Source organism: Dermacentor andersoni, chromosome 2 (assembly GCF_023375885.2).
Source record: "Dermacentor andersoni chromosome 2, qqDerAnde1_hic_scaffold, whole genome shotgun sequence".
Classification (NCBI taxonomy): domain Eukaryota; kingdom Metazoa; phylum Arthropoda; class Arachnida; order Ixodida; family Ixodidae; genus Dermacentor; species Dermacentor andersoni.
The window spans coordinates 183,638,131-183,657,912 of record NC_092815.1 but is presented as its reverse complement, the minus strand read 5'-3'; the positions used below and the strand labels follow the sequence as shown (position 1 = coordinate 183,657,912).

Sequence of the window (19,782 nt, the reverse complement as noted above, 5' to 3'; positions counted from 1 at the left end):
CTGAAGCTGCCCACACAGGTAAACATCCGTCAAGCTGGAGAAATGCTTACAGGGTCGTGGTGGAACGTGAAGGCAAGCACGATCAGCATCAACAGACATTGTGTATAAAGTGCGTGAGCAAGAAGATTGCAGTAGTGAGGAAGACGATGCCGACACTGGATCAACACACGAAGAGGAAGAGTGTTTCCAGCTCGGATGTTTCAATTTTTCTAGAAAAGACGCGGTCATTCCTCTGGCGCTGTAAAGATGTCCCCGATGACGTTCGGAGAAAGGTCGAGGATGTGGAGGCGTTCGTCCTGCAACGCTTGCTGTCTACTCGCGAGAAGATTATAGACTTCTTCAAGCAATAAATTGTAGTTAAACTGTGCCCAGCGTTCTCGTTTATTATTTACGGACGAACAAGTGCATCTGCTGCAAAGGTATCTTATTTTCGTAGGTGTGTTACATTACTGACGTGAAAATATTGGTTTTCCAGTGCTACGATAATTCAAATTAATGAATTAAATTCGGTGGTCCCACAAAGTTCGTTGCAACGAGATTCTACTGTAGTATCGTTTGGCTGGCATAGCATGCACGGGTCTGTGTTCGCCGATCAATGACCATGCGATTTCGTAACATTGGAACGTCTGCCTAACAACCAATCGGCATCTCTCCTAGTAAGTCAAGTTCCTTTCCATGAAACTTGCTTTCCTTTGTAAAGATAATTCCTTCCTCTACAATTTGATACCAAACACTTAAACATAAAGCATTTTCTGTGGCAGGAAAACAAATATATTTCCTAGACCACCTCAAAAGTACCAGTTTTCCCGCGGTCACGAAGATGTTTGGAGCAAAAATTTCGTGAACTTAATTGCGTATCTTCGGCCATTACTGCACAGAGCATTCTGCCCACATGCCAATTGTGAAAGCCACAGAGTGCATTGCAAGTTAGCACAGCGCGCCACAAGATGGTGCCAGTTGCTTCGCCTGCGAACATACTTTACGCATCCAGAGAGAGAAGGAGCATCCACCCTGTCCACGCTCTCTCAGCGAGCATGGAAATGCACCGCAGAAGCAGTCCTGAAGCAGCAGACGGCCCAGTTAGGATAAGACGGTGCTTCAAATTTTGCAAGACTTGTTAAGTACAAGCTTAGCGCGTGATGCAAGCCTAGCGCGTGATGCAAGCCACCGGGAATCAGCGAACGGTGCTGAACGATGTTTTTGCCACAAAGAACATCTCCCACCGTGGTCTTCATACGAAAACGTGGCAGCGGTATGTGAAAAGGAAGTTGGCACCCGCGGCGGCACTTGCTGCCGAGAAGCAGACGGCACTGTGCACGCAATCAGTTCGGCAACTGTACGACGAATTGGAGCTTGGAAATCCGGGAAACATTGCCGTGTCATACGGTGGTTCCTGGATGACGCGCGGCCACTCGTCTCACATTGGTGTAGGCGCCGTCATAGAGGTGTTTACGGGGCTAGTCTTCGACTATGTGGTGCTCAGCAACTTCTGCGCTGGTTGTGAGCGTGGGCCAAAGGATAATGACCCGAGTTATAAAGCTTGGAAGGAGAGCCATGCCTGTCAGAAAAACACCTCCAAGAAGGCCGGCGAAATGGAAGTTGAAGCTGCCCTCATCCTTTTCCAGAGGTCACTGCAACGGCATAACCTGAGGTACACCACCCTACTCTCAGATGGTGACAGTCGCGCTTTCCTTGCGCTGCAGGAAGCCAGAGTGTATGGATACATTTCAATGGAAAAGGAAGACTGTACAAACCACGTACAGAAACGTATGGGCACAAGCTTGCGAAACCTTATCGCAAAGCATAAGGGACCTGGATTGGAGAGCCTTGGTGGTAAAGGCAAACTAACTAACGACTTAGTCACGAAGCTGACACGATATTATGGCTGGGCCCTGAAGACTCACAAGGGTGATGTGCAGGGAATGAAAAGGGCTGTGATGGCCACTTATCACCACACAACATCAAATGACTTGATATCGGACCACAGCTATTGTCCACTAGGACCAAGCTCGTGGTGCCGGCAAAATGCAGCAAGCGCTAAGGGTGAGGCAGCCCCTAAGCACCGCTACAATTTGCCTCCTCATGTCTGTGAAGCCCTGTTGCCCATTTATGAGCGCCTGTCTGATAAAAAGCTCCTTGAGCGGTGCCTACGGGGCAGTACTCTGAACAGCAATGAGTCTCTCCACTCCCTGATATGGGCACTGGCTCCAAAGGAACAGCATGCTTCACTGTTCACCGTGCAAGCCGCAGTAGCTGAGGCTGTCATGAAATTCAATGCTGGCTGTGAGACGACCTCTGCAGCAATATTGAAAGAGCTGCACCTCAACCCTGGAATACCCAGCATGAAACGCATGGTGGAGAAGGACCGCCGTCGAGCAGTTGCATCTGCAAAAAGCGCAAGACCACTACGGACATGCAGAATTCTTTCAGGAAACGCCATTTGGGTGGCCGTAGTCAAAGTGACTACATTCCTGGTGGCTTTTAGCCACTTTCACTGCGAAATACTAGTGCACAATTTTTTCTGCACTTTTGATTAACCCTTTCGCTGTCGGACCTTTCTGGCCGTGACGCACCCCCAGTGTCGGCTTGGTTTCAGGGAACGAGCATAACAGGGAATGAACATAGCAATTTATTTTTGATTATGATTGGTATACAAATAACGTAGTCAATGCTATATGCACATTTCAGTGTTCTGCAGCTGCTGTTAGTAAACATCATCATCATCATCAGCCTGACTATAAAATCCGTTCAACATCCGAATCTGACGATGCGGAACCCTCTTCCTCGCATGCGACTCTGTCCTAGTCCGAATCCGAGCTCGGCTCGTATTCTAAATCGGAATTGAGCCACCGCACCAACAAGCAGACGAAGGTCCCGCACGCTCAGCCATCCGAAAGTAACCGCGCGCTGGGAGTATGCGCTTTCAGTCGCCCGCACAACGGAGAGAAATGGGACGTTGCGTGATCAAGAAGACAGAGGGAGATGGAAAAAGGCTAAACAAAGTTCGAAGGGCTTTACGTTTACTGCTGCAAGTCGGAAGCGAGGGTTCGGCGAGAGAGCGAAAGCAGCAATCGAGTCACTCTTTTCGGAGAGGCAACGGCACGTGTGCCTGAACTTGACGCGGCATAGCATACACACCAACAGAAGAAAAATAAAAACCTTCAAACCAGCGGAGATGGCAGAACAACCCTTGAACCCATAACCACACGCGCCCTACGCATGATCCAACGAAGGCGGAGCCACTGCGCCACTCAGCAAAGAGAAAGTGGGGAGTGGCAGTCGCACAGTACTCCTCAATACATGGGTTAACACAGGTCGGGGAGAATATACGAACTTGTAGAAAGAGTCAACAGATGGCGTGGCCAATTCAGGAGCGCCAGCTTTGCGCTCAGGCGCGAAATTTTGAACGCACGATAGAGAACGTACCGGTACGTCAGTGACACCGTGAGGGGGAAGCGCGATGGCGTACCGGTACGTCCGTGACAGCGAAAGGGTTAAAAGTGACTTCACTTCTTTTTTCTCGTTTTCTCGAAACACCGATTTTTGACTTCTTGCTGATTTGCAGCAACCATATCTCTGCCTTCAAGGCAGGTAGAGGCATAATTTTTGTTGTGGCTCGTAGCTGAGTGTACAAAGCACACAGGGGTAGGAACAGATTTTGGAATTTATGCTTTAAAATTTTTCAGTCCTGCTTTAGATCAGACAATAGGGCACCCACAATTGGAACAGTGAAGATTGGATTGCTATAAAATTACTAATATTTAATATATCAATAAAGTATTCCTACCACTGTGTTTCTTATGTTTTCTAGTACCTAGGCGTGTGCCAATATGAATTTTTGTAGCGCAGTTCTTTTTCTATTGTTTCCGCAAACGATGGACAATGAATTTCATTTATCTTCAGAACTAAATGGCCTATTGGAAAAATAATTACGTATTTGAAATCAGCACAAAAACCTTAACAAGCCTGGACAGGTTTATTAATATTGATGGAAAAAGATGATGAACATTAATTTAATAGCAGTGTCCCCCCTTAAGGGGTGACAATGGTGTATAGAGCTATCTTATTTACTTTCCGACCAAATTTAATAAAAGGACATCGTCTTATTTAGCTTTTTGAGCTGATTACAAGAATCTAATTAGTGTTTGATAGAGTAAATACTTAGAGCTAATTAAAAGTTTGTATTGTTTATGTCGACAATAGGTAAAAAATGATATTCTGCAGAAAGCAATAATGCGTGAGTGGACCACAGAATGTTTAAGGAGTGAAGTGCTGCAAGCAGTTTTAGAATCCACAACTGGCAATTTAGCAGCTCATCAAAGTTGTGTTTACAGTATGGCTACTAGGGAACAAAAACAAAAGCAAATAAAGAATTTTAAGAAAAGAAATTGCTTGCACCATTCAAGCATTATGCATTTAACTCCGTATTTAAAAAGATTACAGCTGTAGCTGATCTAGATCTTGCGATATTGTTGCCACAAACAAGCAGGCTACACGATAAGTTTGTTTTGAGAAAAACACAGAGAACTCAATTTATTCAGGCAGGTAATACAGTATGTACATGTCACCAGTTGTAACAATCTAGCGTGCAGCCTTGGCACATGCCCCATTATGTATGTCGTTTGCCAATTACCAGTGCTCCGCACACAGCAGATTGTTCACTGCTCGACACGGCATTACAGCAGAGCGCTCGGGAGATTAATATCTTTAATAGCAAAAAAAAAAATTCATTCATTGCCATTTGCCAATTATTGGTGCTTTGCGTTTCGTGCACAGCGAGATTGTTCACGAGGAATGAGGTGCAAGTTTGGCCACCACTCACGCACGGCAAAACTTGGCACCTACATGGTATCGCCGCAGATTGCACTCGAGAGGACTATCTCTCTGGAGACTGCAGTCACGTTTGTCTTTACCCGCTGCCGCACCGCGACATGCATTTCACAGAAGGCAGCAGGGCATTTATAGAATCGCTGCGTGGGATAATGAAGTAAATCTGCATGGCATCCGAGCCGGCCACGGCGGCATCAGCATGAACGAGAAAATCCGATTTTTGCATGTGTTGAAGTGAAGTGTTGCAGTTTTTCTTGTGCCTTCTTCAAATTGTAAGGTTGCAGTAGTTGTGTTGGAATGCTGCATGAACACCAGCCGCTGCCCGAACCACGTTCATCTGCTAAACCTATTCCGCAGTGACGGTGGGAGGCTTCGGTGGCAGAAGGCATGGGTAGCAGACTATTGCCAGCATCTGCTTGGGGGCAATTAAAGTGCACGGTTGGTTTAACTGCACTCTTTCGAAAGTTTAATGCTGAATATTTCTTCTTCTGTTTGCTGAATTTACGGTTGGTAGCTAACTGAATTTGACACCATTTCGTGCCGCAATGCGCACACCCAAGTGGCCAGGGCAGACGACGGGAAAAATTCACCAATGGCATGGAGTTGTTACGGTCACATGTCTCGGTCGACGAATGGAATTGTGCATCGGGACAACTCTGTCGCGGGCTTTTTCTTCGTAGCCTTTCTGCACACAGAGTAGCGGTGGCGCGAAAACTAAACAAGAGGAGTCGCTCTTTCAAACAAGACCAAGATGGCCGCAATCAGAAACTTAGAATAGCAAGTGCGCGTCACGGTAAAAGGGCCCTTTTTTGCGCGTTTATCAGTAAAGATACAGCTCCCCAACGTGGCATAAAACTCCATTATGACTAAAATATTGGTACAAGATGCGTGCAAATTTCTGAGATAATACATCGCACACTGTAGAATCCAAAAAGGGATTTTTCCACGATTTGTCAGTCTCCAAGACCTGTGTTCCCCCTTTAGGGGGGGATACTGCTATTGAATTAAATGTGTATCATCTTTTCCATCAATATTAATGAAACTTTCGTATTAAGATTTTTGTGCTGATTTCAATTATGTAATAAGCTTTGTTGTAGGTCAATTAGTTTCTACAATAATTAACATTTCACTTCCATTGTTTAAGACCATAATGGAAAATAAATGGCACAATAAAAAAATATTTGTAAGGCATGTTTAGATAGCATACAGAGTAATGAACAAAAGACAGCAAGCACATATTTTACCTGACCCTTAATAGATATTTTACAGCCCACTGAATACAAGAGAATGAAAAGGAAAGGCAGGGAGGTTAACCAGATATGTCTCTGGTTTGCTACCCTACACTGGGGATGGGGGATAGGGGTTAGAAAGATGACATAGAGCAAAACATTAAAAATGGGGGGGGGGGGGGGGGGAAGGAACGCGCACACGTAACTGGAACACAAAAAGCGTTCCAGTTAGTCGTTCACACAGGCCGGTAGATCGCAAGAAGCGCAATAGCACTTGCACGGCCTTCTTCTGTGACCGTAGGTCGTTTCGATGTTGTAGAATTCTTTTTTCGGATAGCGGTATTCAAGCCCACAAAATATGCCAACCATGTGGTAGAAATTGTCGCAAAATAATTTCCAAAGTGAAAACAAAAAAATTTGGTATACTTCATCATAGAGTACACATTAGGCTCTGTTCTGCAAAACAAAATTTAGTTCTATCTGTTGTTGGTGTTGAGGGATCGACACTTTAATATTACACGAAGCCCAAAATTGGTGTTTTGATAAAAGTACAAAAAACAGCGTTAAATGTGACGGGACCTGGCATCTTGATCAGCCAGTTTTGATACTCACTGTAGACACATGAAACTTTCAGGACACATCCAATCTTGTGTGCTGCTTACAAATATGCAATTAATTTTTTCCGAGGTCAATAAAAAAAACAGTTACAATTTCTCTTGTGTTAAAAATTTAGGATATGATTTGCAAGAAGTGTACTGCAACGACATAGCTAAAATTAAGCAGGTGTGTTCCTGGGTGTTCAAATACTGCAAGTTAGTACTTGAATTTTTGTATCTGTACTTTAGCCAAAGTTATGAAATTCTAAAGTTGCAGCTTTACAAATGTGAATTATTCTTGATTGTTTACAGGATTTCAAAATATTTCAGTGTCCTAAAACTCTATCATAGTTCTTGTGCACACTCTGACTCGCCTTCATTTGGGGGAAAAAAGAATGACGAATGAATAGAAGGGACAGTGCTGATCCCATAATTTGAGACTAGAAAAGCTATACTTGAGCAAAAAAACCAAAACTAGGAAAATATAGACTTCAAGCTTCAAAAGCGGGAAATGATAATTACAATATAATTAAAAACTCAATTCTTCCGCTGATGTAGACATTAGGCTCAAGTATAGGCTCGTAACAGAATCTGGAATGCACGAGAGGCACGGGAATAGGCATCGGCACATTGTCTGCGGTCTCCAAAGTAAACCTGCACGTGGGGATAAAGGGCAATGGTTAGCTTTGCTGTATTAGATAGCGTGATGCAGTGACTAATCTCCGGCGCGAACTTCACTGCTGTCCTAATACGGCACGATTCCACTAAGGGTGGATGAATATCTTAGCTGTGTTACAAGCGTCGGCGTAAGAATAGGGTACACTTCTAACAAATCAGTGTAAACGTGGTCACGATTGTGGCAGCTTGCGATTTGTTGCGTGCCCACGAGTGCAGACGAGAAGAATCGAAAGGTGCCCTTTATGTTGTTGACCATAACCATTATGAAGCCTAGAAATAATAAAACTGAGGCAAGTTTGGTTGTAGCTCTCTCTCTTTTTTCCCTTTTATGGGAGTGCGGAAAGTGATGAAAGGAGTGAAATGGGGCATCTGCTTAAGAATGTTGGGTGCATGAAGACTGCTTGGTATGTCTTCAAGAGTCGTCCGCGTAGCATTCGACAGATGGTAAGCGCGATCATCATTAACTAGACTTGGCACATGACATATCGCTGCAGCAAGTTCAGGGTGCGATCATTACACGGGAAAGGAAAAAAAATTAAATTTTGACTATAGAATTCAGGGGCGCAAACATTACACGAGTGCGATCATTATGCAAGTAAATACGGTAATACTTATGCATTGCACACCCCTAGATATTCTTGCACTCACCCTCGTGGCATTTTTGTTTTGCTGCTACTGCAGGTTTGGCCACGTCTTTCTTCAATGAGAAGAACCGCAACATGGCCCTGGACCTTGTGGAGCTGATAACGGAAACGAAGCAGGAACTGCCGGACTGGCTAGCCTGCCTGGCCAAGGAAGTGCAAGCAGAGCAACGTTCCTCCAACCAGCGCCGCTTTGGCTCTGGGGGACGCAGGTGAGACCTTCATAACTGCAGTGCGGATCCTGTAGCCGAGCCATGATGGCTCCATGCTTGCATGCAAACTGTTGCTTCAGAGGCAGTTAAGGGGGGATGCGGGGATCAGATCGCGAATATCGCAAGATCGATTTTTGGCAACGACGCGTTTCGGTATCTGCAATGCCTAATCTATATTCTATCAAAATGATTTGACTGAAAACGCACTAAAAGTGTCCGAAAAAGAAATCAATTTATCAGTGCGTAGGGTGAGAAAACAGCTTTAAATTGCGTAAAATCACCGCAGTTCGCGGAGCCCTAACTCGTCTTTCCCGCCACCGAACACCGCCATCTTGGTATCGTTCGAAAGCTAAAAGTTTCGCCATTCCGTTTCTGAATTCTTCGGTCGTCGCCATATTGTAACAAATGCACAAACACAAAAGAAGCGCGGGTCTGCTAAAGGTGGTCACACGGGCCCTGCGATGAAAGCGGGCCTCCGATTGGTTGCCGTACTGAAAGGCGTCTCGCCGTTGGTTGCTGCTGCAGCAGCGGGCAAGCTGGCAGCCACAGCGGACCACAGTTGTCTGCTTTGAAAACCACACCGGCGTCTTTTGACACTCGCAGAATTCGGATTTATGGAAGCTCCCAGGTCAGTGATGAATCGTCGCTCGTTCAAAAAGAACTTTTAAATGAAGCATGTCTTCGGAAAACGGAAGCACAAGCCTCCTGCGGCGAGAAAAAGACTGTGGCCAGTGGGAGAAGCGGAGAACCCGACTGAACACGCGGGTAACGTGCCGCGTTATCTTGCACCGCGCGATTCCAGCAGCGATACCGACAATCGCCCTGTGACATCGACACTGATAACCAAGCCACCGGAAGACATGCCAACGGAGGCTCTCGCACCTGTGCGTACGGCCGCGCGAGTCGGCAACCGAGATCGCGTTGTTGGAGGCGACGCGGGTCGAAGGTCTCCATCGCCGGCAGAGACGGTGTGCGTTTCCGATGCATCGTGCGACAGGGACACGCAGCCTGCGAGTGAGCCCCAACTGTCGACGAGCTACATACTGTATGGTGACTCAAGGCTCACCAGACGAATCGTCGCACGATTCAGACGCGCCTCAAGCCGCGTTTTGTGTCAGCGGTGACTGCAGAAGCGCAGGCATGCAGCATTCGCGACTCCCTTCACGCAGTGTCTGCAACTGAGTGGAAGTTCAGTTTGGTGGACCAGCAAGGCCAAGAACAAATTTTGGCCTCATGTGACTGTGATTTGATCATTGTGCCTGTTTCCGCGATGAACTCTTTGATCGCTAAAACTCTGTGCCCAAGATGCCAACAGCGTTCTGTGGGTGTACACTGCGATACCAGGCTCGGTCTGGCTGTGAAAATGGTGGTCTTGCACTACTCCAGACGGCTCAAGAAAAGGATAAAGAACACCTGAAGAAGGCATCCAAAGCCCACTAAACAAAGAGGCAAAGGTGTAAGAAGATGCCTGACAGCAGTGATTCAAAATATTACAGCCCTGGTGCTTTTTAATAAATTTGCAGTGCTTTTAAATCTTTGCAGCCAGCTTTCTCATTCGCATTTTTTCTTGTCGATCACCTCGCTCGTGGAAAGCGTAGCACAATAGCTGGACCGATCTTGGTCCAGTTTGTTTTGCTGTGATCCACAAGCTGTGCTGTACTTAAAGACAGTCTTGAAATGTTTCTTTATCTTTCCATTGTTTATTTCACAATTACTACATGGCTCCATGCAGTGAAGCACAGTCATGTGCATGTTATGTTGAGCAAAAAATTATTAGCGCATTAAAAAAAAAGAAAAATCTAACACTGTCTTGATGTAGGTTAGACATTTGGGTAAACATGCAAAGTACTCCCAGCTCCATATCGTGTTTCGTTACTGTGCCAGGCTTTCCACAAGCAAGGAACTTATAAATTCTTATAAAACAAAAACTAATGAAGATATCCTAATGAAATTTTAGATTTGTCTCTTCATTGCAATGTGCAGTGTGTGCGCCAAATTTCAGTCCTTTCTGTCAAGAAACAATAAAGTTAATGATGATCCCCTCCTCCTCCCTGAGAGGAGGAGGGGATCATCATTAGCGCGGGGAGACGCGGGTCGAAAAACGGCGATTTTCATTTAAAAAGTCAGTTTTATGTTTTCGACTGTTTCAACAATATTGATCCCTCCTCTTTCATATATAAAGAAATCAGAGCCATAAATGATCGGTAAATTATAAATAAACTCGGTGAAAGCACTCGAGGTGGCAAGAAAAGGTGCAAACCTGGCCCATTTTCCAGCGCGTGATGTGTCAAATCACGGCGTCGCAAGCCATCGGGCTTGTGCAAGGCAGTAGGCCTACACTTTTTCTCTCCCAGGTCGGCTTTTCCGCGTCACAATCTCCCCAGGAAGTGATAATAAAAACATTTCTCCGCCGAAACCAAGCGCTTTCGCTGGATTTCTAACTCGCGTGGTGCGATTCCAGCCACGCCATTGGCTGCTAGCGCGCGACGCGGCGGCAGGTAGTCTGCTCTTTCTGCGACGCGCCGCTCCCTCGACGTGTTCCCAGGCTTTCAGGCATTTTTCTGCTCCTTGTTTCGATGGATCCCGTGAAGAAATGCGATTTTCGATCTCGAAAGTATCAGTCGAAACACAAGTTCAAGGGGACTCACCGCAAAGTCAAGCGGCGTGCAATGGAGACGTCCACGGCAGCTAAGCCTAACCTGGGTGACGGCGACGCTTTCGACGGTTCAGAGCCGGCCAGCCGCTCAAGTTTCGTTGACAGCGCAGACGAATTCGTCAGCGCATCGGAGAAAAAGTAGAGAATCTTCGACAATCAAGATAGGAGCGGCGAGGAGACGGCAAGCACCTTTATCTGCGAGATCGGCGTCGTGAACGTGAGCGCCGCGGCATGTCCGGCGTGCGGACGGCGCGACCTTTTTATCCGTGAGTTGGTCAAAAAACGGAAAGGACTCGCGTCGTTTTTGGGGTTGTGTTGCAACAATGCAGCGTGTACCACATCCGTTATCTCATCAACGTATTCGTCACGGCGTGCATCTCCGGTAGACGATGCTAACGGTGGAGCGCGCCCTTCGGCCAGCCCAAGAGAGAGTTTCGCCGTGAATATCAAGGCAGTGGTTGCGGCACGCATTTAGAGCTGGACGCAATCAACTCGTCCGATTTTGTGCGGTTCTTGGTTTACCAAAACCGATGTACCATAAATCGTTCACTGCCATAACAAAGAAAGTGCACCTCGCTGCTACAAAAGCAGTGGCTGAACTTGGAGTTGGCTCGAAAAGTAACAGCACAGGAAGAGGGTCAGCATGGTGCTCACGAATACTCTATGAGAGAACAACATATGGCACAGGTGAATTCTAAAGTAGTGCACTGGATCTAGATACCCTGGCCTGCATTATGTGCAATTTTTATATAGATTTCAGCGCTACAACACAAATAAAGAACTTTTATAACTTTCAATCGTGTGTTTTTCTCAGCTTCATATTTTTGGCCAAACATGGCTTTTGTGCGCGACATTTGATGTACTTATTGTGGTCCAATCAAGACCAAATTTGGTGTGCATCATCTTTAAGATGTGTAGAATGCACTGATCTAGGTTTTAGTGCAACCAGTTTACTTTTAAGAATGGAAATGTTCAATACCCTTGGGTACCAGTCACTGAAAATGAAGCATCAGATATGAAATTCTCTCAAAATGTTGCCTGTCAAGGGAATTGCATTATCTTGGTTATTAGCACTCACTGGAGTGTTGGCAACAAGAAACGCCACGCCATCTTGCACTGCTATATCATGCCAACTGCTAGGTCCAGTAGCTGCACAAACATGCACTGTTTCTCACTTATGCATGGCACTTGGGACATGAAAGCATCGAGCTATCCTAAAACTAAAAACAGATTTGTAATGAGGATATCAAGCTATATAAGTGGTACAATTTTCATTTGCCTAGCAATAATATTTAAAAAGAAAGGTTTCTGAGGAGCGTCTCCCCTTAAAGGGAACACTAACCCAGGCCTTTTGAAAAACATGTCTCATAGAGCAGGTGCAAAAGGCCCGTTTTTACAGGTGCGAGGCTTACACGAGGCAAGCTTACGGCTACTCACTGAATCCTTAAACTGTACTCCGACTGTTATGCCGAATAATTTAACCACTAGCAGTAGACCGTAACATATTTATTCAGTCGTCCTCGTCACTTGATGCACGAGGTCGCGGGATCGAATCCCGGCCTCGGCGGCCGCATTTCGATGGGGGCGAAATGCGAAAACACCCGTGTACTTAGATTTAGGTGCACGTTAAAGAACCCCAGGTGGTCGAAATTTCCGGAGTCCTCCACTACGGCGTGCCTCATAATCAGAAAGTGGTTTTGGCACGTAAAACCCCATAATTTAATTTAATTTTTAATCGTCACTTGACGAGCTTGCTTCGTAGGCGCTTTCCCAGAGCTTGTCGTCCTCGGTGCCCTCCAATACTGTTCGAGATTCTCATCACGTTGAAGCTCTTGACGACAGTCTCGTACGAATGTGCATGGCACGCGTTGAAATACACACGCGCACGTACAGCAGTGCTCTCTCGGTGCACCTGAAACATATGCAGCTAAACCTGCTAACTACATTCCTCAGTACAGCCAATACCATCCATGCAATGGCATGATTGTGATCCCACAGGATGTGGTGATGACCTTTGTCGGGTCGGCAAGACACTGTCCAACCTATTTATCACAAGCTCGATAGAATGCCTGTTTGGGGAACAGCATGCCCACTTATTCTATTTGTGAGCTGTGTGAATAAGTGGAAGTGTCAGGGTGCCTACATTAGGTTCCCTGGAACTAAGTTATGGAGTCTTCTCTCTAACTGGCTGCACTTTTTTCTTTTGCACAGTTCCCGGTATTCCTCAGGTGGCTTTGGCAGCCGCGACTACCGTCAGTACGGAGGCAGCACAGGTCGCGATCGTCCCATGGGTGGACCTCCCATGGGAGGCGGTATGGGCGGCCGCAGCGGTGGACCCGGCGGCTACGGCGGCGCACCCCAGTATGGTGGATCGAGCAGCCAGTTTGTGGGCGGCTACCGGCCCAACAGCTACGGGGGCAACTACAGCAGCGCCTCCAACGACTGGTGGGGCAACTGAGGGGCGCACTGCGAGGCCTCCCTCCACCAGCCGACACGCCTCCCCACGCCAGTTTCTCCTCCTCTTCTTCCACCCGTCTCTGCGGTCAGCGCATCTCCCTCCCCCTCAACCACGACTGCTGCGCACGGGCTGTTCTTCTTGAGCCAGTGGTGGGCAGCACAGGAGAGAAAAAGAGAAAAAAAAAAGAGCACGCAACTTCGGGGCTGGAGCCAGCATGTCTTTTTCGGTGCTGCATGACAGGGGCAACAAATGGAACATTGGTATGGGAGAAAGAAAGGCATGGCCTTCCTTTTACTTGTCTCTCGATGATACACGTATGTTGCAACAAGGCCTCATTGCCCAGACATGCTGCCATCTCCCGCCCACCCAGTTTGTTGCCATCTCAATCAGTAGCTGTGATCCCTGTGTAGTTTGTGGTCATTGCTGCCGCCGTTTCTCTGTAGGCTTCGAGAAGCAACTACCCCTTGGTCGTGTTGAGGAAAGGAGGACCCCCGACATAGTTTTTTTCTTCGCTGACTTTTTTTGTTCTTTATTTTATTTTTGCGTTGCACCACCCACTGTTGTGTAGGCATACACGTATATATAGTCTTTTTATGTGTGCGTACTTGTGTGTAAGATAGCTCATCCCCTTTCTTGTTCACACCGGTGTGTGGACCCACAAGTTTGCCAAGGCATGTCGCTCCCTTTTTACTTTCTAAAACCTCCCTATTCTTGCTCATTATCACTTTTTCTTTCCTTTTTTTTTTTCTTCCTGCTGGGATTTTCTGTCTTGATCAAGTCTGCATTCTTCACTTGTTTTATTTACCCTGAAGTGTGAAGGCTTTCTTGCTTTCCCCCCTCCTTTAGCATAGGTGCTAGCTATTACAGCCTGGTTTTAGGGAAGAAGTTGCGGAACCTAGTTTTGCAAGTGAGGCATCTGTCATCCCATGCAGTGAGCAGCAAATTGCCATTCCTAGGCATTTTTGGGATGCTGCTTTTGAAACGTTCAGCAGTGTCCTGGGGCACGAGGACATTTCGTATGGCAGTCTCTCCTGCCAGGGAGAGGAGTATTACTGCAGATTTTCTGGGCAGCAGTAGCAGCCAGCTTTTGCAGACCAATAATGTAATGCAGCTGGCCACAAAAGTAGCTTGTTTCTAATTTAAGGTATTTTTGTTATTTCTTCTCTTCGTGCTGTTGTACCTGGAACACACATTTGAAAGGCGACTTTTTACACCAGGGAAAAAAAAAAATAGAACCTGAACATGCTCATTGGCATGTTACCAATAAAGGCTTTTTTCTCAAATAGTCTGGCCATTTTTAGCATAGCCTTGCGACTCTGGATCTCATGGTCACAGTGATGCCCTCTGTAAGACCCATTGGTCCTTCGCTATTTCTTCGGAGGCCCTGTAGAAACTGGGCTCATTATCGCTGTTTATTGTTACTTGCGCGTTCTTGGTACTCGCGTGCTTCTATCCCCTAGCTTGTTTGGCTCCCTAGGCCGCGTTACACGAGTATGCGAATTCCAATGTTGTGGGCTTGTCTTCCATCTGAAATGCAAGGTTACACTTCTGTTTATTTATTCTGTATGTGTGTTCTGGGTGTGCATGCCAACTGCACTTGTTCGTAATGTTCCGAGCTTCTGTGTTTCATATTTGCAAGTCTTACACGAGACTCTCTTCTTGGAATGCATTGGATTCATTTCTTGTGCCCTGGCGTCATACGTGCAGTGGCGCTTCTTTCCAGGTAATCCCGACCGACCGTGCAAGACTCTCTGCTGTCAATTTGGCCCCAGTGGGATGCACAGATGTTTAGGAAGTGACAAAAGTGTTGAACTTGTGTCTACACCTTTTGAGATTCGCATAGGCAGGCATTGCTCCGAAGCTTCAAGTATGTGCAAATCACCTAGCTGCATTATTGGAGTTAGAAGAAACCAAGAATCCCACATACGTAGCTTTGTCAATTACACACCACTAAATCTCCCCATGTACAATGATGGAGAGTCCTTGCGTCTCTATCCTTGCCTAGTTGATTGTGCACCTAAATTTCTTTTTAAATCTCTTTCCCTGCGCATTTTTTTTTTTTTTTTTTTTTTTATGTGCAATGTTCGAAAAGCAAGGTGTCTCAGCTTTCAGCTGCTGCTATGTGGTTCTACATTTTTTAAAATCTTCAAGCACAGGTTATGAGGTTCCGTGTCTGCTGTAGGAGTTGGGCGATTAACTGACTTGAGGTAGCTACGTTTGCCCTTTGAGCAAAACATCGTGATGTAAGCATTGAATATTTATTTCAACAATGCAGCAATGGATGGCATGCTATCTTAAACCACTTGCCCAGTGTGGTGTGATGGTTAACCGAGAGTGTACACTGAGTGAACAAGAGGCACCTCTTCGTGTGCCAGAAATGCTTTATTAATAGCCTTGCGCTCTACGCATTCACTTGTAAGCCACACATAGTCATGTCTTGTGCTACGAAAGCTGTTATTTTTATTGAATGCTTAGTAATGTTGCTGTTTGGTACATATGCTCTCAAACTTTTTTTTTTTTTTTTTTCTCTTGGTGCAGCGCAGTTACCTTTTTTGGGGGGGGGGGAGACACTTTTTTTTTTTTCACCTGCTTTTGCAATATTTGCTGGAGGCTGAGAGAGAGCTTGTTTTGCAAGAGGACTGTTCCAACAGTCGGAGAAATTAAACTGGCTCTCCTTGTGCCTTGAATGTTGCCAGCGCACTTGCTAAAAACAAAGAAAGCCTGGTGCCTGCATTACGCTAGTGGACACACGTGCACGTGGTTCCAGTGTGATAGATGTTCCTTGCATTCTTTTCCTTAGACTGTATGTAGCATTTTATAGGTGTCTTGTTTCCAGCGCTGCTATGTGGCTGTGCACCTTTTTTTTTTCTTTTTTTTGTGTGTGTGTGTGTGTTTGAGTGTGCTCTAACAGTGTTGTGAGCCTCTCGTAATCGAGACTCGCACTGTGAGCGAGGCAGGTGCCACACATAGTACAGTCAGCACACTCCAGAGGGACACACACCCACAAACTTGTGTGTCTGGGGTGCCAAGACTTGTGGTGCAAGTGTGCGGCACATCCGTCAGGCACGCCTTGCCTGCCAGAAAGTGCATTGTATCCAAGGCGACCGACCGACTGTAAGTTGGGAACGGTGGAGGGACGAAGAATGTCCCAGTTAGGTTGCAGTGAGGGTGTCGGAGCTTGGGTATTTCAGGGGGACCTTATTCCCAGGCCCTCCCGTGTTGAAGGGTGGAGAGAGTCGGCCAAGATTCGCCTCATTGAATTTGCAGTTTTCTTGCTAGGTGTACAGTAAAGCTAGGAATATCTTTTTTTTTAATTGGCAATATGAACAAAGATTGTATGTACGTCTTAGTGGTGCAGTCTTCGAGGTCGCTGCATTCTTGGCATTTGAAGGGATGATTTGTTCAAACTTCAATGCGAGAAATGGGTATCCACTGTAGTTAGAACTTTTGGTGCCCTTATTGCCAAGAGCTCTGCCGCTTGTGGTTGAGTGGCTCGGGCGGCAAACTCGTTTAACGGCGAGTATAGCTTTAATTTGATGTCTTTCAACTTCTGTTGTGACTAAATTATGACTTAACTCCACAAGGCATAGTGACTGAGTGAAAGTTTTTGAGAGAGAAAGAGTTTGTGGGCTGGGTTGGGAGAGGAAAAAAAAAACTCGTTCTGTCCGTCGATGCAGCGCAAAGCATCGGAGCAGAGACCTTCCGTGACCAAAGAAAAAAAAAAAATTATCCACGCGCACACTAAGGCGGCGTCTTTCTTTTTTTGTGGCCAGGACAAGCAGGTTTCTCCTTCTGCGAAGAGGAGGGGGCTAGGGACCATGACAGTGGGGAAGTATTCCCGGGGCTGCGCTTATGTACACAGACACATGTACCCCTCTCTTCCTTTGGGTTTTACTTTTTTTGTTATTCCTTTCCCGACTAGTGCTGTCTTGTGGTGGATGACTGGAAGTGGATGAGGGCTGGAAAAATGTGGGCCAGCTGTGCAACAACAGCCGCCCTCTTCCTCTGAAGCTTGTTGAGAGCCAAGCAGTCTGTTCGCTTTGCTGTCTTGGGACTATCGACATGTAGCTGCACCAACTTCAGTCGGTGGCGTCTCTTTGTCTGGCGGTGCTGCTGTACCCAAAGCAATTGTTGCTCTGCAGGCAGCACAGTGGGGTATTCGAGAACTTCTCCTGCCTCCCACGTAACCTGAGCTTCTAGATAGGTTTCAAGGGAAGGGGGGGTGGGGGGAGGAGCAGTTGGTTTATGGAGGAGCGCTGTTTGTTGGCGTGTTTTCAGGGGAGCCACATGCTGCACACTTGTTTGACTTGACTCTGCATCCAAGGTGAATGAGTCCCTAGGGATCACTGCTGTTATTTGCATCCTCATTTAGCGAGAAAACTCCCATTCCCATCCTCCTCTTTGTAATATATGTATGTACGTCACTGCGCCTTCATTCGTGCAGGTGGTCACGTGTCGCCTTCGTGCGGTTGTATGTATGTATATATGATATATATATATGTATGGCCCAAACAGCCTGCAGGTGATTTCTCATTGCATTCTCTCTGGGTGGTTTCCGTATTTAAAATTTTTTTTTTCTCCTTTTTCTGCCATCAAGTCTGTGATCACACGGTGAGCAAGCTTCATTTGCTGCTGTGTGCAGGGAGGAACAGGCGATTGCATTCTAGATTGAGTGGAATGCCACATCAAACCCACATTAGTGCGGTTTTCGCTTGTTGGGTCCAGTGATGAACTGATGCGACTCTCAGAGAGTGGTGTTCCAAGCCATGACGAGCAGAGTGTTTTCGATCTAGTCTTCGCCCTTTCTGTTTGGCAAGGGGCTGTGGCCTTGCTTCGTGAATGCTGTGCCTTTTGGGTCGAGGTGTCTTCTGAAAATTGCACCTTTTTCAATTTCTTTAGCCCCCTTTCGTCAAAGTGATCTTTAGCAGCTACTTTAGTAGTTGCGGGACTCACCCGTGTTTATTATGCGATATTTGAAGCCTTTTTTTTTTATCTTCGACGCTGTGCTGACCACAATTTGCACTTGCGGAATTTATTTTCCTTTGGTTGTACGAGGAACTGAAGTGGTGAGATGCTAGTGGTTGTGTTTAAGAGGAGGCAAGAGCGCACTTCCATCGACCATCACTGGTGCATTATGGTCATTTTTGCTCTTCATGCCAAGAATGTGCCTTATCTATTGCTTGGGAGTTCGCGTGCTTCTGGAAGGACTTTGGGACCTTGCAGTGTTTGGATGGCAAAACTCCCCCACCTTTTGTTTTACCATCATTTGTGTTCCTCGCAACTCTGGGCGCACCTGTACATACAGTCCATCATCGGGAGAGGGAAAAGAGGTCTCATTGGACAGCGACTCTGTCTCAACGCCCACATCACATAATTTATACGCAAGTAGGTTCATTCAATCTGCGGCGGATGTTTTCATGGGAGTAATATCTTGTGCCTGCATATTTGCCTGCTGGTACATCTGTGGGACGTTGTACATAACACAAACTGGGAATGAGTGTGCAGGACAGCCTTGTCTTGTACTGCAGTGAGCAGGAGGTGCGTACGTGATGTGGCTCCCAATGTTTCATTCCTCTACACTATGATGCCACCAGCCAATCGCTGGGCATCATTTTGAGAAACGCATACTTGGCAATTTGCTTGGAATGCACAATGGAAAGTACAATACCGGGTGGAATATCTTTTCGTAAGGCAGTGTTTTTATTCGGGGTGGCTTGTATGGTGGGTTTTGGCAGTCAAGACACTGGGTTGGGTAGGCAATTGTTGGCGGAAGTTCATGTTTCTGCTTTTTTAAGTCGTTTCCATTATGAGGTCGCAAAAAACACTGCCAGAATTTGTGGGTGTTAAGTACCAATCAGTAGTTTAGGCTAATGAGGTTGCTTCCTCTGGTGGTTTTCCGTTCCAGATTCCTTCTTTTGCGGTCATTTCTTTGTTCTTTACTTGCCGAACTTAAACATGCGTCAGCCTTGGGAGATTCCATTGCCAAACTCCCTCTCAGTCCTGGCGTTAAGTGGGGGGGAAGACGCCGACAAACTCAAATTTCTTTACGCCGGAGGTCTCTGCGTTTCGGCGGTGACAGCACGTGAAAAATACTGTCCACCTTAGAACAAATGACCGAAGCACATAGCACTTTTTACTCGCGGCAAAACGTAATTGATGCGCAGTGTAGCGTTTGCCCTCTAGTGGAAGGTGCGCTATACCCTAAATGTTCTTCACGCATGTGCAAAACCGGTTTTGAAGGACAAACTGCGCGCTTGTTTGTTTCCCGAAACGAGAGAACAATTAGACATCCCGCCAGTTATGGCTTGACAGCATAGTCTGGTCAAACAAAATAAAATGACGAAAGGCATGCCGGGCGGGCCTGGCGATTTCGCGACGTACACACAAGTTAAAAACAAAGGCTGACTCCATGTACTCTAGATTCTTTTGTAGTCTTGTCTTTTTTGCCTTTTGGATATAGCAAAAGCATGTTTTTGATTTGT

The 19,782-nt window shown here is 46.3% G+C and overlaps 1 protein-coding gene across 2 annotated transcripts in view; it reads left to right on the top strand.

The window, feature by feature from the left end:
- The window catches only part of bel (ATP-dependent RNA helicase bel), a 76,425-nt gene extending 60,445 nt beyond the window's left edge, over nt 1–15,980 (top strand). For both annotated transcript variants that reach the window (XM_050187140.3, XM_050187141.3), the window contains exons 13-14: nt 8,015–8,186; nt 13,054–15,980. In XM_050187140.3, the coding sequence (XP_050043097.1) occupies nt 8,015–8,186; nt 13,054–13,300 (419 nt within the window). In that variant the 3' untranslated portion in view covers nt 13,301–15,980. The remainder of the gene's footprint in view (nt 1–8,014; nt 8,187–13,053) is intronic.
- Nucleotides 15,981–19,782: the final 3,802 nt, after the last annotated feature.